Source organism: Pseudophryne corroboree, chromosome 2 (assembly GCF_028390025.1).
Source record: "Pseudophryne corroboree isolate aPseCor3 chromosome 2, aPseCor3.hap2, whole genome shotgun sequence".
NCBI classification, from domain to species: Eukaryota; Metazoa; Chordata; class Amphibia; order Anura; family Myobatrachidae; genus Pseudophryne; species Pseudophryne corroboree.
The window spans coordinates 396,162,339-396,181,838 of record NC_086445.1 but is presented as its reverse complement, the minus strand read 5'-3'; the positions used below and the strand labels follow the sequence as shown (position 1 = coordinate 396,181,838).

At 43.8% G+C, this 19,500-nt stretch overlaps 1 protein-coding gene across 2 annotated transcripts in view; it reads left to right on the top strand.

The window, feature by feature from the left end:
* CRACDL (CRACD like) overlaps positions 1-19,500 on the top strand; it is a 152,171-nt gene that overhangs the window by 120,074 nt on the left and 12,597 nt on the right. For both annotated transcript variants that reach the window (XM_063953348.1, XM_063953347.1), the window contains exons 5-8: positions 562-711; positions 1,300-1,368; positions 5,359-5,583; positions 14,410-15,868. In XM_063953348.1, coding sequence (XP_063809418.1) covers positions 562-711; positions 1,300-1,368; positions 5,359-5,583; positions 14,410-15,868 — 1,903 coding nt within the window. The remainder of the gene's footprint in view (positions 1-561; positions 712-1,299; positions 1,369-5,358; positions 5,584-14,409; positions 15,869-19,500) is intronic.

Below are 19,500 nucleotides of genomic sequence, written 5' to 3'. Positions count from 1 at the left end.
CATTCTTCTTGTCCCACTCCCTGCCGTTTATCCATCTACATGAAGGTTTCTTTTCCCCCCTTAGTATTTTTTTCTTCCAATTTCCCATCACCATGTCTGTGTTTCCCTCTTTAGGGGTGAATTCAGTGAACTGTGGTAATTTACAGAAAGCTAATTGATCCCCCAGGGCTATTAAATCAGTCCCCAAAGGCAGCCTGCAGGTTGCACTTAACAGGGATTTCTTTTCGGGTCTGAACAGACCTAAAAAGACATTTCTGATAAACAGCGTGTTTTCGGGTGCTGTGACCATAACACATAGGTATGGGAACTCATCCCAGATTGTATGGTTTAATGCCCGAAAACAGATTAATTTAACAGGTGAGGAAAAAGGGGCCTTGTGCGTTTTTAAGCTCTAGACTACCCCCTCTTTTCATCCCCATTAAATTAATGGTGTTAATTGAATTTCCCCCATTCTCTTTCCCCTACATGTTACTGCAACTGTCATTATCTCTTGATACAATAGGAAAAGTCCATATTTGGAATGCATGGATTGCATTAAAATTGCCAAAAACTCCATTTCAGTTAAAACTCCAGTCCAACATAAGAGCTGGACCACCTCCATTTGGGCTCTTCAGTAAGCGGCCTGACGATACAGGGACCAGTTCTGAAGATGACGGACTACCACACAGCCCTCCAGAGATCTCTCTTATACATGAGGCTATTAAAACCAGGGCAAGTACTTTATCACGGATTACTTAATGTTAACCACAATATCAAATAAACTGAAATTGTAACACAGGGTGACATAGTAATACAGCCCTTTTACAATATTCCATTCTGTCACATAGGGCAATTTATAGTTATTCAAAATGCATCACTTTGGCAAGTATACCTCTGGGCACAACTCTTCCCCTTAAAAGAAGTTATTGTAAGGTTTTCATGTGCTTAGCCAATCATGCTTATAGAGCGTAGGTTTTTATAAATGAGCATTGTGTAAGTTGGGGACTGCACAGTGGACCTCCTTGGTGTTCCATATAAAAGGGCTGCTGTTTAGAAATGTTACTAATTTAAGTCAAAGTCAAGTTGGCTCTTTTAAGTACACAGTGACCGTGTAAGATCTGCTTGTGCTACAGGGTGTTAGCAAATGTGCACAGATATAAGCTGTATTTCACAGTGGTGACTAGGAAATATTTTGAGACCGATTCTTTGCAAAATATTGCCATGTGTGCGAGTTTGACATTTGAAAAAAAAATTTTTAGTATGAATTAGTTTTTTGTTAGGTTTTTTTAATATAATTGTTTTCTATTTGTCATATTTCAGTTATCCGACAAACATAGACATCACAGTTCCCTGAGCTTAGGTGGCACAGGCAGTGAAGATGATGATCAGGTAATGTACCTCGATTCTCATTAAATATATCTCTGAGATGAGGGTTATTTACTAACGTTACTGAAAAGTGCAACTCTGTGCTAACATCATATTAAGCAATTACAAGTAAGTGACTGCTATACCCCTCTGCATTCACAGCCAGTGAGAGAATAATATATTGATATTTCTGTGTTAGACAAAACTTTTACTAGCATTTTGGAATTTATACTCTTTATTTATACAATTTATTTTATATGACTATATCGGAAACACTAGCCATAAGATAAGAAAAAGACCTGTGCATTTAACTAGGTTAAAATATACTTTTTTATTCATCTTCATCTCCTGATTGTCTTTGTACCACCATTTTGGGAGTGGGTAGACATAGAACAGTTTACAGCCAATTAGATCTTGAGAATTCAGTGCAGATTATTTCACAGAGAAAATAGCTGATCTTGTGAGAGGTCATTTTTAAAATAGAGTGATGGCAAGGTTATATCTGGCAGGGAGAGGGTCATAACGTGGAGAGGAGTGGATGTAAAGGGGGGTACTCACGGAGCGATAATCTAAGCAATCTGACTAGATTGCTTAGATTTTCAGCAAGATCGATCCGTGTGTAGTCCTAACAGCGATAGCGATGCGCACATTAAAAGTCAAATATATATTTATGATAAATAAAAATTATACCAAAGTTTGGATGTTAAACACCTTGATATTGAAGGTATATGAGCTGGAGGTTAACACCTTCAGTGATGATGAGACAATATGTCCAGTTTCAATCTCCATAAAATGTGTCCACAGTCAAATAAACGGCCGATCAGTTAATGGCTGATATAGGAGTGCCGTAATTAATTTATTACGGCACTCCTATATCAGCCATTAAACTGGACATATTGTCTCATCATCACTGAAGGTGTTAACCTCCAGCTCATATACCTTCAATAACAAGGTGTTTAACATCCAAACTTTGGTATAATTTTTAATTTATCATAAATATATAATTGACTTCTAATGTGATAATTCAATGTCATTAGTATAATAAATTATTTTTGTCGTTTACACGTCAGCTCTTATTTTTATATTGCCCTAACACATTGCGCAGCCGTTTTCTCCTTTTTTCTATATTTGTTTCTAACTAAACACCTACACAGTTTTACGGCAGCGCAGGTGTCAGAGTAATTACAATTAATTACTTGCTATATCATTATATTTTGAGGCGCTATACAGCAGTTCCTTGTTGTTTTTTTCTTGTTTCTATAACAGTAGCGACTATGGCTATGTACATAATAGGGCGATGTGTGCATGATGCAACATCGCTAGCGACAGGACCAGGCATTGGCAAGTGTATACACACATGCGGTTGTCGGGACAAACGGGGGTGGCCATGCTGTCCTCGTTAGCAACATCTCCTGTGTGTAGGTACAACAGGTGATGCCGCATACAAACAGCGGGAGCGCAAATCCACGATATAGTGTGTAATGTGAATGATACTGCGTACGATCAGGCCAATATCGCCTGGATCATACGTGATAATGACAATACAGAAAAAAGAAAATGCAAAGATGGCACTTCACTCCAAAGGTGCAGCAACCCAACAGACAGGACAGTCACCTCAGTCCCTTAATAACTTCTAAAATGTTCTCGTATTTGCTGTGGTGCGCTCCCTGGGTTAATTATCAACAGTCTTTTCTCAGTCCAATGGTAACGGATATACGTTCATCAACACTTGGTCACAAAGGAAAACAACGGGAAAGGTCCAAGTATCTTCTCTCCAAAAATACTTCACCAATTCACCAATATAGGTATCCCCAAAAATATAAAGAGAAGGTTTGCATATAGTGAAGTACAATTTTTTATTCTGACAAATGTGCAAATTTGCATAAAACATTCAGTGCAGGTATGAGCTAATTCATAGGGTGTAACTTCCCATAGTGCAGATGGCATAAACACAGTTCATGCAGATAGCAGCAAAAAATCGAACAGTAAATATAAAATAATCCATGACCAGAGGGGAATAAAACCAGCCGAGAACCCGCATTGGTTGACTGTTGCTGCAAATCCCGGGAAGTAACCTCTCATGCGATCTTGGGTGGGCTGTTTGATACCCCACTAAATCTGGTACGCAGGTCCGCCTAATCTGTGGTGGATTATTTTATTTTATATTTACTGTTCGATTTTTTGCTGCTATCTGCATGAATTGTGTTTATGCCATCTGCACTATGGGAAGTTACACCCTATGAATTAGCTCATACCTGCACTGAATGTTTTATGCAAATTTGCACATTTGTCAGAATAAAAAATTGTACTTCACTATATGCGAACCTTCTCTTTATATTTTTGAAGATACCTATATTGGTGAATTGGTGAAGTATATTTGGAGAGAAGATACTTGGACTTTTCCCGTTGTTTTCGTTTGTGACCAAGTGTTGATGAACGTATATCCGTTATCATTGGACTGAGAAAAGACTGTCGATAATTAACCCAGGGATCGCACCACAGCAAATACGAGAACATTTCATACGTGATAATGCCTTGTGTACGCACCCTAAGTGTAGTGGTACTGAACTTGTGCTGGAATAGCTCACAGTTAAGTCTGGGTCCATAAGACATTTGCTTTTGCTGACAAACTTGCCCTACACAGGTAAAAGTTAAACGGTTATGAAGAGGTACAGCACATTTTTCCCTTTGAGCAAAGTTCGTAAATAACCCACATAATACTTCACCAGAGAAAAGAAGAAATCTTTAATGTTCCTGGCTATAAAACTAAGCCATCAGGTCCAATGAAAGATACAAGATATTGTTTCCGAAATTAAATGAAGGTGTCAGCCAAGGTCTAGTCTAAGCATTTTTACAAATTAATCCAATAATAAAAAAAAATACAAAAACTTGTGACCCCCTATATCTTTCCATAAACTTAAATAAATTAGAATAATGGAATAAAGGTAAACCATAGTTGTGCGCTAGATGAGTAATAATAGTCATGGGTAGAATATAGAAAAAGTTGAATATATGAACTAGTTTTCAAGTAGTAGAGTTTTTAATACCCCAATCTGCCTGTATCAGTTTGGTAGGAACTTATTACTACACTGTGCTGTTGGGAGATCCTGACCCTTCCTCCACATAACTCTCAATCTGTGCTGTCCCACTTAAGGCCCATATGGACGGGCCGATGCAGGAGAGATGTGTGCTGAGCGAACCGCTCAGCACACATCTCTTCCGCCGCTCAGCAGAGCGAGATCTGTGCTGAGCGTGCGGGGGGAGACGGGGGGGCCGCTCACTTCACCCAGCGGGTGAAGTGAGCGACCCGCTAGAATGGCCTGCATGCAGGCCAATCTAGCACCAGCGATAGCGTCGGCTCTTATTTTTATATTGCCCTAACACATTGCGCAGCCGTTTTCTCCTTTTTTCCATAGTCGCTACTGTGATAGAAGTCCTGTTGAGCTTTGTGATAGGTCTTATCATTGGCATTTAGTGGACAACTCAGTGGAAACCATATTTCCTAGGCAATTTTGTCAGTTTAAGTCTCCTGCCACTGCTTTTTGTGTTTTCTCCAGTTCCCATGATTTTGTGCTCTGATATAAGGGGAGATTTACCCCCCTCTTCTGCCCTGGGGCGAGTGAAGTTTCTTCACTCCTCCTGTCACCCAGCTCCATAGCAGTGCATGCTAATATGGACGAGATTGTCCATATTGGCCTGCATGCATAAGCGACCCGGCACCAACGGTTAACGAGCGCAGGGCCGCGCATAGTTAATCGTTGGTGAATACACACTGAACGATATGAACGAGTTCTCATTCATTAATGAACGAGAACGTTCATATCGTGCAGTGAGATCTGTGAGTGTGTAGGGCCCTTTAGAGATTGTGACAGTGAGTTGGGGTTGCTTGGCTGAATGAAGTCTTGTATACATCTTATTATAAAGTGCGTTAGTCTACCAAATAGATTTACTTTACTTGAAATATTCACTTATTAGGAAAAAAAGTTTCAAATGCTGTAATTTTGCCAATGTTAGATCTCCTCTGAAACCTCATCAAGACCTTTGTCTCCAGAAGAAAATGAGTTGAGAGATGCACATAAAGGACTCGCTGAGAAAAAAGACAGCGCCAGCCTCTCTCCATCAGCTGATTTCAACACTCCTGCTCAGTTTTCTACCTTTTTGGACAATTCTGCTGCTAGACATAGGCTCTCGGTGAGGCCGAGAAACCAGAGGACAAGCACGTCTAGGAGGCCTTCTGCGGTAATCTACAGTACTAACCCACTGCTTTCCTCATATTGGTGTTAATACTGTATTAAGTCATTTTAATGCTGGATTGTTTTCCGTTAATATAGTTTTGTAAAAGTTTTTTTCTATCATTATATATTGTTAAAACAACTAGTATGTGAAGTGCTATCTTGTTTCACATTGCAAACAATCAAGCGTTCCCAGAGCACTGGACTTGAATACAAATTCAATCAATAACTCAAGTTTGTTACAAGGATCAATCCTAGGACATTGAAATCTACTTTTCACTCATTAAAACATACATGTGAATGAAGGCCAAATTATATTTCTCTTATGTCATTGGGGATACTGGGAATCCATTTAGTACCATGGGGTATAGATGGGTCCACTAGGAGCCTCGGGCACTTTAAGAATTTGATAGTGTGCGCTGGCACCTCCCTCTATGCCCCTCCTACCAGACTCAGTTTAGAAAAAGTGCCCGGAGGAGCCGGTCACGTCGCTGGAAGCTCCTGAAAAGTTTTCTGCATTTATTTTATATGTTTGTTATTTTCAGGCAGGACTGGATGGTACCAGCCTGCCTGCTTCGTGGGACTTAAGAGGGGGACGGCCCAACCTCTTGAAGGGTTAATGGTCCCGTTCCCCGCTGACAGGACACTAGCTCCTGAGGGAACTATTTGCAAGCCCCACCATGGCTAGCGTACATTCCAGCAGCATGACGTCACCCCTAACAGAGCCAGAAGACAGAAGAGTGGTGAGTACTAAGCCGGAGTCCCGGTTAGCGGGTCGCTGGCCATTATGGCGGCATAAGGGTACGGAGATGCACGGCTTCTTCATGGGGCGGCTGGGTCTCCAGACTCAGTACATAGTGTAGACGCACCACTTCCGAGGGAGCAAACTGAGTCTACTACATGTGTACACAGTACCCAGACTGGCACTACGGACTTAAAAGGGGGCTGACTCTATTTTAGGCACTTAAATTACCTCAGCCAGTATAAAAAGTGCGGGAAGACCACGCACCATTGAAGGGGCGGAGCTTCACTATGAGTGGATCCAGCAGCTCATCAGCGCCATTTTCCCTCTGCAGTGGACACAGATGCTGACTGACAGGGACGCGCAGCTCCTCCAGTGTGACTCCAGATTACCTCAGCGGTACCAGGGGGTCATAGCAGGGGGGGAGCGCTTGCTAGTGTACTAAGGTGGTCATTCCGAGTTGATCGCTCGCTAGCAGTTTTTAGCAGCTGTGCAAACGCTATGCCGCCGCCCACTTGGAGTGTATTTTAGCTTAGCAGAAGTGCGAACGAATGAATCGCAGAGTGGCTACAAAGTTTTTGTGTGCAGTTTCAGAGTAGCTCAAAACCTACTCAGCGCTTGCGATCACTTCAAACTGTTCAGTTCCTGTTTTGATGTCACAAACCTGCCCAGCCACGCCTGCGTTTTTCCTGGCACGCCTGCGTTTTTCTGAACACTCCCTGAAAACGGTCAGTTGCCACCCAGAAACGCCCACTTCATGTCAATCACACTGTGGCCACCAGTGCGACTGAAATGTTTCGCTACACCCTGTGCAAAACTACATCGTTCGTTGTGCTCGTACGACGTGTGCATGTATTGCGCCGCATGCGCATTGTGCCGCATGCGCAGAACAGCCATTTTTTAGCCTGATCGCTGCGCTGCGAACAAATGCAGCTAGCGATCAAGTCGGAATGACCCCCTAAGTCCCCAATCTGGGCACTTAGTCTGCGACCCAGCTTAGCTTGGCATTAGCAGTAAGGACGCTGTGTGCTGGCTCCATACTATCTCTGTGTCTCTCTGGAAGGGCTCTTTGTGGGTTGATTGTGCATTTAACCTGTTCCTATGTGTAGGGCTCTTTGTGGGTTGATTGTGCATTTAACCTGTTCCTATGTGTGTGTGCTGTCACTTTCACTGTATGTCAGCAAAAAGTGTGTTTCATGTAAGGCACAGTGTTCCTCTTCTCCAGGGGGTTTACTGCAGTGTACTCAGTGCAGTGTACCCTCCCAGGCTAGCGGAGCAGAACCAGCTTGGCTGGATTCCATTAGGGGAATGATTTCCAATATTTCTACTAAATTGTCCCGCAATGAGAAAGAGATGCAATACTTAAGGCAATCGATGACGGTTTATGAACAGAGACTCAGTACACAAACCAGCGTCTCAGTCCGCTGCCATTTGTCCTCAAAAACGTCCTTTGGCCCATATCCTGCAGTCTGACTCTGATGAGGAGGGGGTCACACATGGAGGAGGGGGAGGTGGACTCAGAGGTTGGGGGAGGCTACTCTGTCACAGGGAATAGAGGCTCTCATAGAAGTTATCAGAAAAGTTCTCCATATCCCTGATAAGGTAACAGAGGAGACTGTGGAAGCTTATTTTAATATAAAAAAGAAATCCTCATTTACTTTTCCTGTGTCAAAGGAACTATGGGGGGTCATTCTGACCTGATCGCACGCTGCAGTTTGCAGCGGTGCGATTGGGTCAGTACTGTGCATGCGCCGGCACCGCAGTGCGCCAGCGCATGCCAGACGGTCGAAGCATTCAATCAGGCAGAGGCGGTCGCTGGGCAGGAACAGGCGGCACACCGTTTTTGGGGTGCTGTCTGGCCAGCGCAGGCAGGTGTGGCCGGACCATGCGGGGGGCAGGCCGCAGCAGCTGCGTGACATCACACGCAGCCGCAGCGACCTAGGGCAGCGACAAGTAACTCCCGGACAGCCGCAGGAGCTGCGCTGGCCGGGAGTTACTCTTCAAGTACAAAAGCATCGCTGCTCTGCGGTGAGTGGTGGCCAGACATGTCTGTGTCAGTGATCGTAGCTGTGCTAAATTTAGCACAGCTATGATCAGTTCGGAATGACCCCCTAAATGCCCTGTTTGAAGAACCGTGGGTTAATCCTGGTAGGAAATTTAAAATCCCTAAAAGGTTGATATCATCTTTTCCTTTTCCTCCTGAGGATAGGAAATAATGGGGAAAACCACCGGTAGTGGATGCATCAGTATTCAGGCTGTCACGGAAAATTGTATTGCCTGTCCCAGGTGCAGCTTCCCTAAAAGACACGGCTGATCATAGATAAGGCCATCGCCAAATGGTCGGGTAACCTACTTGAGGGGTTAGGTACCTTGCCTCAGGGGGAGATTATTTTACTCCGGCAATATATACTGGACTTTGCAAATTTTATGGTGGAAGCCATAAAAGACATAGGCTTGCTTAATGCACGCACCACTGCTATGGCAGTGTCAGCACGCAGAGGCTTATGGCTACACCAGTGGACTGCTGACGCGGACTCCAGGAAAGGCGTGGAAGGCCTACCCTTCACAGGAGAGGCCTTATGTGGAGATGAATTAAACAAATGGATCTCCAAAGCTACTGCGTGTAAGGCCACGTATATTCCTTCTGCAGCTCCCCCGGTCAGGAAGGCCTACTCAGGACCTAATCTACAGTCCTTTTGGACTGCCAAGTTTAAGGGCAAAACCAGAGGTTCTTCTGCAGCCACCAGAGGCGCTAGAGGTAAACCACGCAAACCAGCATCTGCTGGTTCACAGGAACAGAGCTCAAGCTCTCCTTCCTCAAAGCCTTCAGCATGACGGTGGACCGCGATGCATGGTAGAACAGGCAGGTGGGAGCCCGACTAAAAGTTTTCAGTCACATCTGGACAGGTTCGTGCCAGGATCCCTGGGTCATAGATCTTATTTCCCAGGGCTACAGACTGGAGTTTCAGGAGCTCCCACCTCACAGATTCTCCAAATCAGGCTTACCAGTTTCACAAGAAGCAAGTATAACCTTACAGGACGCCATTCAAAAACTGGTACAGACTCAGGTCATTGTTCCAGTTCCACCTCATCTGCACAACAAGGGATATTGGAGGTAATTCTGAGTTGATCGCAGCAGGAACTTTGTTAGCAGTTGGGCAAAACCATGTGCACTGCAGGGGAGGCAGATATAACATGTGCAGAGAGAGATAGATTTGGGTGTGGTGTGTTCAATCTGCAATCTAAATTGCAGTGTAAAAATAAAGCAGCCAGTATTTACCCTGCACAGAAACAAAATAAACCACCCAAATCTAACTCTCTCTGCACATGTTATATCTGCCTCCCCTGCAGTGCACATGGTTTTGCCCAACTGCTAACAAAGTTCCTGCTGCGATCAACTCAGAATTACCCCCATTATTCCAACTTGTTTGAAGTACCGAAACCGGACGGTTCGGTAAGACCGATTTTGAACCTCAAGTCCTTGAACCCGTATTTACGAGTGTTCAAATTCAAGATGGAGTCTCTGAGAGCGGTGATCTCGGGTCTGGAGCAGGGGGAATTCCTAGTGTCTCTGGATATCAAAGATGCGTACCTTCACATTCCGATCTGGCCGCCTCATCAGGCTTATCTACGGTTTGCACTGCAGGACTGTCACTACCAGTTCCAGGCCCTGCCAAACGGTCTCTCCACGGAACCGAGACTGTTCACCAAGGTGATGGCAGAAATGATGTTTCTACTCCGCAAACAAGGAGTGTACATAATTCCGTACCTGGACGATCTTCTAATAAAGGCACTGTCCAGTGAGCGGTTGTTGGACATCATTGGCCTCTCAACCAGACTACTCCTGGATCACGGGTGGATTCTGACCTTACCAAAATCTCACTTGGAACCGACGCAGAGGCTTCCTTTCCTGGGAATGATACTGGACACAGAGTCTCAGAGAGTGTTCCTTCCCTTGGAGAACGCTATGGTAATCCAGTCGATAGTTCAGGCTGTCCTCAAGCCAACCCGGATCTCGGTGCATCTATGCATTCGCCTTCTGGGGAATATGGTGGCCTCTTACGAGGCGCTTCAGTACGGTAGGTTTTATGCATGGCCCTTTCAGCTGGATTTGTTGGTCAAATAGTCAGGATCGCATCTTCACATGCACCAGAGGATCTGTCTGTCGCCAAGAGCCAGAATCTCCGTTCTGTGGTGGCTACACCCATCTCTCCTTGTCGAGGGTCGGAGTTTCGGATTCAGAAATTGGATGCTTCTAACCACAGATGCAAGCCTCAGAGGTTGGGGAGCAGTCACCCGGGGGAAAACTTCCAGGGAAAATGGTCAAGTCAGGAAGCCATCCTCCCAATAAACATTCTGAAACTAAGGACCATATATAATGCCCTTCTACAAGCTGCACACCCAGGGGGTGCAGTTTCAAGGAAGATGGTCAAGTCGGGAAGTCGTCCTTCCAATAAACATCTTGGAACTCAGGGCAATCTGCAACGCCCTTCTGCAGGCCTCATCTCTACTTCAGAATCAGGCCATTCAAGTCCAGTCGGACAATGTAATGGCGGTAACGTACATAAACCGACATGGCGGAATGAAAAGCAGAGCAGCAATGTCAGAGGTGTCAAGAATTCTCCTCTGGGCGGAAAAAAAGCAGTGGTGTTGTCGGCAGTCTTCATTCTGGGAGTAGACAACTGGGAAGCAGACTTCCTTAGCAGACACGACCTGCACCCGGGGAGTGGGGCCTCAACCCAGATGTGTTCCAGTGGTTGACACGTCGGTGGGGATATCCACAGATCGACATGATGGCCTCTCGACTCAACAAGAAGATCAAGCGGTATTGTTCCAGGTCGAGAGACCCACAAGCGGTGGTGGTAGATGCTCTGACAACTCCTTGGGTCTACCAGCTGTGGTACGTGTTTCCTCCACTTCCTCTGATCCCAAGAATTATAAAGAGAATAAAAAGGGAAAAGGTTCAAGCAATCCTCATTGCTCCGGACTGGCCTTGAAGAGCCTGGTGCGCTGATCTTCTTGGGATGCTGATCGAAGATCCGTGGCCTCTACCTCTTCGCGAGGATCTTCTGTAACAGGGCCCATTTGTCTATCAAGACTTACCACGGCTACGTTTAGTGGCATGGAGGTTGAACGGCTGATTCTAGCCAGCAGAGGGATTCCTGACAAGGTCATCCCGACTATGATCCAAGCCAGGAAGGGGGTAACGTCTAAACATTACCACCGTATATGGAAGAAGTATGTCTCATGGTGTGAGGGCAGACAATATTCTGTGGTGGAATTTCATCTGGTACGTCTCCTGCTTTTTCTGCAGTCAGGAGTGGATGTGGGCCTACGCCTAGGCTCAGTTAATATCCAGATTTCAGCCTTTGTCTATTTACTTTCAGAAACAATTGGCTTCTCTCCCTGAGGTCCAGACGTTCTTGAAAGGTGTTCTGCACATCCAGCCTCACCTTGGGATCTCAATTTGGTGCTGCAGTTCCTCCAATCGGACTGGTTTGAACCATTACTGGAGGTTGACGTAAAGTACCTTCTGTGGAAGACCGTCACACTGTTGGCCTTGGCTTCAGCAAGACGTGTGTCAGAGCTAGGGGCACTGTCTCACAAAAGCCCCTACTTAATTTTCCATGAGGACAGAGATGAACTCAGAACTCGTCAGCAATTCCTTCCTAAGGTGGTGTCCGTGTTTCACATCAACCAATCTATTGTGGTTCCTGCTGTTACGTACACCTCTACTACTTAAAAGTATTTGGATGTTGTGAGGGCTTTGAAGGTGTACGTAAAGAGGACAGCTCGTCATAGGAAATTTGACTCGCTTTTCGTTCAATATGATCCCAATAAAATTGGGTGTCCTGCTTCAAGCAGTTTATTGCACGCTGGATCAGGCAAACTATCCAGCATGCTTATTCCACTGCAGGATTGCCGGTCCCAAAATCTGTACAGGTCCACTCTACTAGGTCGGTGGGTTCTTCTTGGGCGGCTGCCCGGGGTGTCTGCTTGGTCAGGTTGGAATACATTTGCAAAGTTTTACAAGTTCGATACTTTGGCCACTGAGGAACTTCAGTTTGGTCAGTCAGTTCTGCAGGAACCTCAGCACTCTCCCACCCAGTTTGGGAGCTTTGGTATTTCCCCATGGTACTAAATGGATTCCCAGTATCCCCAAGGACGTAAGAGAAAATAGGATTTTAATTACCTACCGGTAAACCCTTTTCTCGTAGTCCGTAGGGGATACTGGGCGCCCGCCCGGTGCTTAGTTCTTCCTGCACTATTACTTAGATAAGTATTCTGGTTTGTTCAGCAGTTGCTGTTCATGTTTTTAAGTTTGATTAGCATGGCTTTCCTATTGTTCTGTATGTGCTGGTTCGTAATCTCACCACTTTCCTAATCTATCCTTCTCTCAAAGTATGGGGGTAATTCAGAGTTGATCGTAGCAGCAAATTTGTTAGCAGTTGTGCAAAACCATGTGCACTGCAGGGGGGGCAGATATATTGTGCAGAGAGAGTTAGATTTGGGTGGGGTGTGTTCAAACTGAAATCTAAATTGCAGTGTAGAAATAAAGCAGGCAATATTTACTCTGCACAGAAACAATATAACCCACCCAAATCTAACTCTCTCTGCAAATGTTATATCTGCCACACCTGCAGTGTACATGGTTTTGCCCAACTCTTAATAAATTTGCTGCTACGATCAGGTCTGAATTACCCCCTATGTCCGCCTCCTCGGGCACAGTTTCCTAGACTGAGTCTGGTAGGAGGGGCATAGAGGGAGGAGCCAGCGCACACAATCAAATTCTTAAAGTGACTAAGGTTCCTAGTGGACCTGTCTATACCCCATGGTACTAAATGGATTCCTAGTGTCCCCTACGGACTACGAGAAAAGGATTTACCGGTAGGTAATTAAAATCCTATTATTTAAGCATGTATGAAGCGGTTACAGATCAAAAAAATCCTATAGTAACAATATAAGATGTTAACTTTAATTTTTTAAACTGCACAAACTTACAATTAAAACCTGATTGGTTACGATGCCTTACAGTATATTTTCAGCTTCAGCACCCATTTTTATATATGTACTGCATCAAATCTGCCATGGCTGTGCTTGTGTGAGCTTCCAGATAATAGATACAGGAGTAACAGGAAAGGAAATAAAGAGACCCGTAGCCAAAATAAAATCAGACTGTTTTAAATAATAAATTAAAATTAATGGAATAATCGCTCTGCTGCTGCACTGTGGATTTGTCATATTCCCATAATGGATAACATCAAATAACTAAATTGACGTGCTAAGTGATCATTCACTTAATAACTAAAAATACCCTTTGAACCAGACATAAGATCAGCAACTTACTAATTCACATACCGAAATGATTCCTGATAATCACTCGCTTAGGATAGCCATAGTAATCTGCATAGCAACCACTTTCTAAACCTGAAGTTGTATATTTAGTGTCCTGAATCCAGAGGGTGCATGTTTTACATCTTGATGTTTTTATATAACCTCTGTACATACAGTAATACATTGCTGATCTTATGTCAAGTTCACTGGGTATTTTTAGTTAAGTGTAGATTACTCTGCTTTCATTTAGTTCCTAGATATAAGAATACACTGGGTGTGGACAATATAGAAAGATAAAGGGCTTGCCAAGTGCGGAGAATGTGCATGGGAGCTATATAAGGGGCGGCAGACGTAGAAGAACTGCTGCAGAAGAAAGAGAGGATTTATGGAGGCAAAAAGCCAGTGTTTTTGAAAGATCTTTTGATGCTCGTTTTCAAACTGTAATGTGACTTACAAAACCATGCAGTATACGATGCAAGTTCTCAGTACACATAATGCCTAATAAATACAGAAGTGATGGCATCCATAAACATCTGTTATAACATGTGACAGTGTATTCATTCAAAACTTCTATTTACCTTTTAATAATCAAGAACTGAAGTTAAGATAAAACTAAACTTACAATTCCATTGCTAGAAATAAGTGGATGCGTATGAAATACATATATAATAAATTGTTACCAATCTATTTTGTCCCAAATTTCATTTGAAACAGTTCAAAGTGGCATAACAGTTTTTTGTTTTTCCTTTTTCTCAGACACTGCTGGAAGACTCACTGGACGATTTGACCACTATGGAAGAGGAAGATGTTACAACATATACATTAGAACAGGCAACTGTTACTTCTGTATCAGCAGAGTCTCCTGATAAAATTGATGATCTCCGTCTACCCAGTAATGACAGCGTAAATGTAATCTCTACTTCACCATTGAACTTAGTAGAAGATGAAGTCGTCTCTTCGGGGAACATAGTAGCAGATAAATCACAAACTCTCCCGGAAGTAGTGCAAGACCAGTCGCCTGAACTGGCCGTAGCCACCATATTAACTATGCAGTCTGAAAATGTCACACGCACTACAAATCCAGCATCAGATGGAAAGATCAATGATCAGAATGAATTAATGGGTCAGACAAGTAGGAGAATGATTGTTGGCTCTGCAAACATTACTGCCATAGACAAAGAGGTCTATCCCATAACACTTTCTGCTAATAATGAAAAACGCTTCGTTAGGGAGAACAAGGTACCAAGTGAAGTTAATGACAAGCCATCTATTGCACAGGAGATAGTAGTCCCAATATCAAGGACTGCTCCTCTCAGACATTCCCAGGAGTCATTAGTTACTAGGAGAAGACACTTTCAGAGTTCATTATCTGAAAAGAGCCAGCATATCACTGACCCACCTCTCTCTGACAAAGAAAATAACCAGCTTGGGAATACAGAGAAAAAATCTGAGAAGTCACCCACAGAAGCGGGCGCACAAAGAAAGTTTTCTGTATCCTCAGCCTGGGAAAGGCCTCGGACTGGCAGCTTTTCATTAAAAGCAAATGCTGAGGGTGATGCTCTGAAAAACATTAAGTTGTCTGTCCTGAAACCAGGTATGTCTAAAAAGGAGACATGGAAAGAGGAATCCAAAACTGCTACCACTCATACTGAAAATCAACCCACAGGTAGGAAAAAGGAGACCTTGGCTGACCCTGAGAGTATGCCTACTGTAGACAAGGCAGTCTTTAGTAACGTTACACCGTTCCAGAGTGCCGTGCCAGCTACCACTGATTTATCTGTGGTTACTGACTTACAAACAGATACTGAAGACAAGAACCCTTTTTTTGTAAAGCTAAGATCCACATCCATGTCGTTACGATACAGGGATGGCATAAACCCAACAACAAGCACAGTGAAGAGACACAGTGCAGAGTTTAAACAGGAAAAAGCAGGGTATTTGCCATTCTCCAAGGATGAATTAAATGAAGCGGGGCACACTGAGCACAGTTCAAAAATGGAGAAAAGTAAATGTAAAATAGATGTAAGTGAAGTGTCACAGTCAAGACCATCAGTGGCCAAAAAGCCTGTGTTGCAAAATATTACAGTTGCTGATAATAACACAAATAAAGAAGCAGCCGAGTGTGGATCCAGTCAGGAGACAAAATTAAAATCTCCTGAGGCCAATATTGAAAAGAAGATTCCTGAGAGAAGACCCAGTTTGCATAAAACCATTGGTAAGATAGTCTCCACATTCTATGGGGGCGCTTCTGTTTCAGGTGAAGTCCATGTTATGTGCGGTAGCCCAACATGCCTCTTTTTCCAGCACACCACTATGGAATGCAAGGCGAAAGGGATGCTGACCTTCAGTTGTCAGTGTTAAATGCTATCTGACTGCACATTCGGGTGGTCTTCTGTATGCCGAATGTCGGGATACCGGCGCACAGTATACCGGCGCCGGAATCCACGACCCCCCTGGAGGGAAGAATAAAATAGAGTGGCGCGCGTAGCGTGGCGAGCGCAGCGTGCCCGCAAGGGGCTCCTTTGTGCTCGCCACGCTGTCGGTATGCCGGCGGTAGGGCTCCCGGCACCGGTATGCTGGTCGCCGGGAGCCCGAGCGCCGGCATACCGTACGACACCCGCACATCACATATAGCCCAACTACACTTTTCTCTTCTGTACAATTCTTTTTATTATAGTTATTTTGAATGTTAGGACAGATCAATAGTTTATAGAGTGGCACCACACAGTATCACTTTCTGAAATATTCTCTTCACTTACACTCACGGCTATGTATGTAGCCCAGGGTGTTCCAGGTAAAGAGAAAGTAAGTTACTTGGATGCTTTTGACATACAATTTCACTAGTATTGAAATTGCGGTGTTGCCAGGGGTAACCAGCAAAGAGAGGTGGCCTAAAGCATGAGTATTCATTAAAAAAATTATAATGCTTGCTTATGTTTTTAGAGCTTGCTTGCAAAGCATTGCGAAAGTTTGTGTAAACTCGCCATTTCAGTTGCTGCCTCATGCAGAATAGGGAGTCAGATGAACTTCCTCATGCAGCAGAATAGATATATGCACCCCTTATTGCAATGCACTCGTATAAAGGCAGTCAGATGAACTTCCTCATGCAGCAGAATAGATATATGCACCCCTTATTGCAATGCACTCGTATAAAGGCAGTCAGATGAACTTCCTCATGCAGGAGAATAGATATATGCACCCCTTATTGCAATGCACTCGTATAAAGGCAGTCAGATGAACTTCCTCATGCAGGAGAATAGATCTATGCACCCCTTATTGCAATGCACTCATATAAAGGCAGTCAGATGAACTACCTCATGCAGCAGAATAGATATATGCACCCCTTATTGCAATGCACTCGTATAAAGGCAGTCAGATGAACTTCCTCATGCAGGAGAATAGATCTATGCACCCCTTATTGCAATGCACTCATGTAAAAGCAGTCATACAAACTGTTCACTAGATCTCCACTGTGAGATACTGCATTGTGAATATTTTATTTAGGTAACCCAACACTATGAAGTTTGTTTGAAATGTTTAGTATTTAACACTATTAACTGGTTAAAGCTAACATTTGTCAAAGAACCTATGGACAGAGACAGCAGGGTCTCAAAATTATTTTTTATGTTATTGTCTGTTTTCCCTATATTACTTTACTGTATTGATTTAAACAAAATTGTATAAAATTTCCATAACTGCTGATATTTCCACTACAAATATAAGGACAGTCTAAACCACGTCACCGTTTTCCCCGTCACACCCATTTCTGTATAAGGATAAAAGGTTTTTGGTCAGCAGAAATTCTGACTGTCTCACAGACATCTTTACTAATGGCAGACTCTCCATTATTAGAAACACTCCAGTATACAAATTGCAGCAAATCACAGAAAAAACCCACTGAGTTTGCTTTGAGTCAGGCAAAAAAGTTGTGCATTTAGCCATGTGTAGTGCAATACATAGAGCATCCATGATGTTACACAATGTACTGGTTTTTATGCTAAGGCATTAACATTATATTGATGTAGAAACACAAATGAAAATACTCTCTTACACAGTTGTAATATTTCATAAATGTTGCAGATTGCAACTTAATTTAGAAGACAGTAAGTTGACCTCATGACTGTGCGTATAAACAACAAGCTGTTAGACTGCCCTCAGTCTATTATGGGGGTAATTCCAAGTTGATCGCAGCAGGATATTTTTTTAGCAGTTGGGCAAAACCATGTGCACTGCAGGGGGGGCAGATATAACATTTGCAGAGAGAGTTAGATTTGGCTGGGTTATTTTGTTTCTGTGCAGGGTAAATACTGGCTGCTTTTTTTTTTTTTACACTGCAATTTAGATTGCAGATTGAACTCACCACACCCAAATCTATCTCTCTCTGCACATGTTATATCTACCCCCCCCTGCAGTGCACATGGTTTTGGCCAACTGCTAAAAAGTATCCTGCTGCGATCAACTTGGAATTACCCCCTATATGCAGAATATTCAAATCTGCCAACACAATTTCTGTGCCACATTCTAGCAAGGAACTTTGTGGGGGGTTTCCATCATACAAAACTATCCAAACTTTCTACAAACTATCTTCAGTCCACAAAGACCATCCAATATTTCTGCAGAATGCAAAACTATTGACTGCTCTTTCTCGAATGTACTTTACCAAAAGTGTAAATTATGTGATTCCAATGGAAGAGCTCAGTTTTTTTACTTAACTTGTCTCCATCCAAAAGGCAGTTTCAGTAAAAAAAAAAAGATCCCCCCCCCATTTTCCAGTGTAACTTTATCATATGATTATGTTTTCATCAGGAGGAGCTAGGTAGCACAATAAGGACCATAAATAATGACATAATTAATACAATTTCCAGAAGAGTAAATATAGCTATATACAGTGATAACTTACCATGCAATATACAGCTTCCTAAAGCGTTCAGTTTGTATCCGACTCAAAAGTAATATTTTCTTTAAACGTGTTGTGAATTTGTTATTGAAAATGGCATACTGTAGCTTAAAAAAATAGCATACAAACAATGGGGTGGTGCACTGGCAGAACTAGTGGCGGTGCAGCTGGTCCATTGCACTGGGGCCCGCTGCTATTAAGGTGCCAGCAGCTTTATCATGAGTCAAATAGACTCAGTATGCCGCCGGGTCGCCCTTGATCTAAGAGGTGTGGGGACATTCCAGATGAACGGAGGTCAGGAGGAGGGGCAATGAGACCTTCCCCTGTCATCTCTCCCCGGCTCCTCCTCTCTGCTTCGTGAGTGACACGGACTTGATGAATGCACAGGAGGATGCAGTGCTGTAGGGATGACGATCCCGGCCAGGCTGATAGAAGGAACAGCCCTACCTGCAGAGCCAGACCATCTCACAGACGACTGAACTAGCCAATGCACGCTGATATGAAGTGGCCCCAGAAGTAAGTAAATCATCCTGCAACCGATCTGCCAGTGCAGCCTTGGGAGGGAGTCCCGCTCTATTCCCAGCCAAAGCAGGCTGTGTTCCTGTTCTCACTCTCACATATGCAGCCAGACCCCAATCACATTTATGAAAGTAAAGGTGGCCCCCACGGGCCCCTGAGAAATTATGCCATTCACAGACATCAGGTCCACCCCTCCTCCAGAACCCACGCTTTAACATCCCCACTCCTCTTCCCTTCTCGCCGACCTCATAATGCCATCCAATTTCAAAAATGTTTGGGGAGAACACAGTTGTCACCCACTACTTCTCCCCGGTCACCCACTGCCTTCTCCTTGTCACCCACTGCCTCTTCCTTTCACCCTCTACCTCTCCCAGTCACTTCTACCTGTCACTACCTGCCTCGCTCTCACCCACTGCCTATCTCGCTGCCAA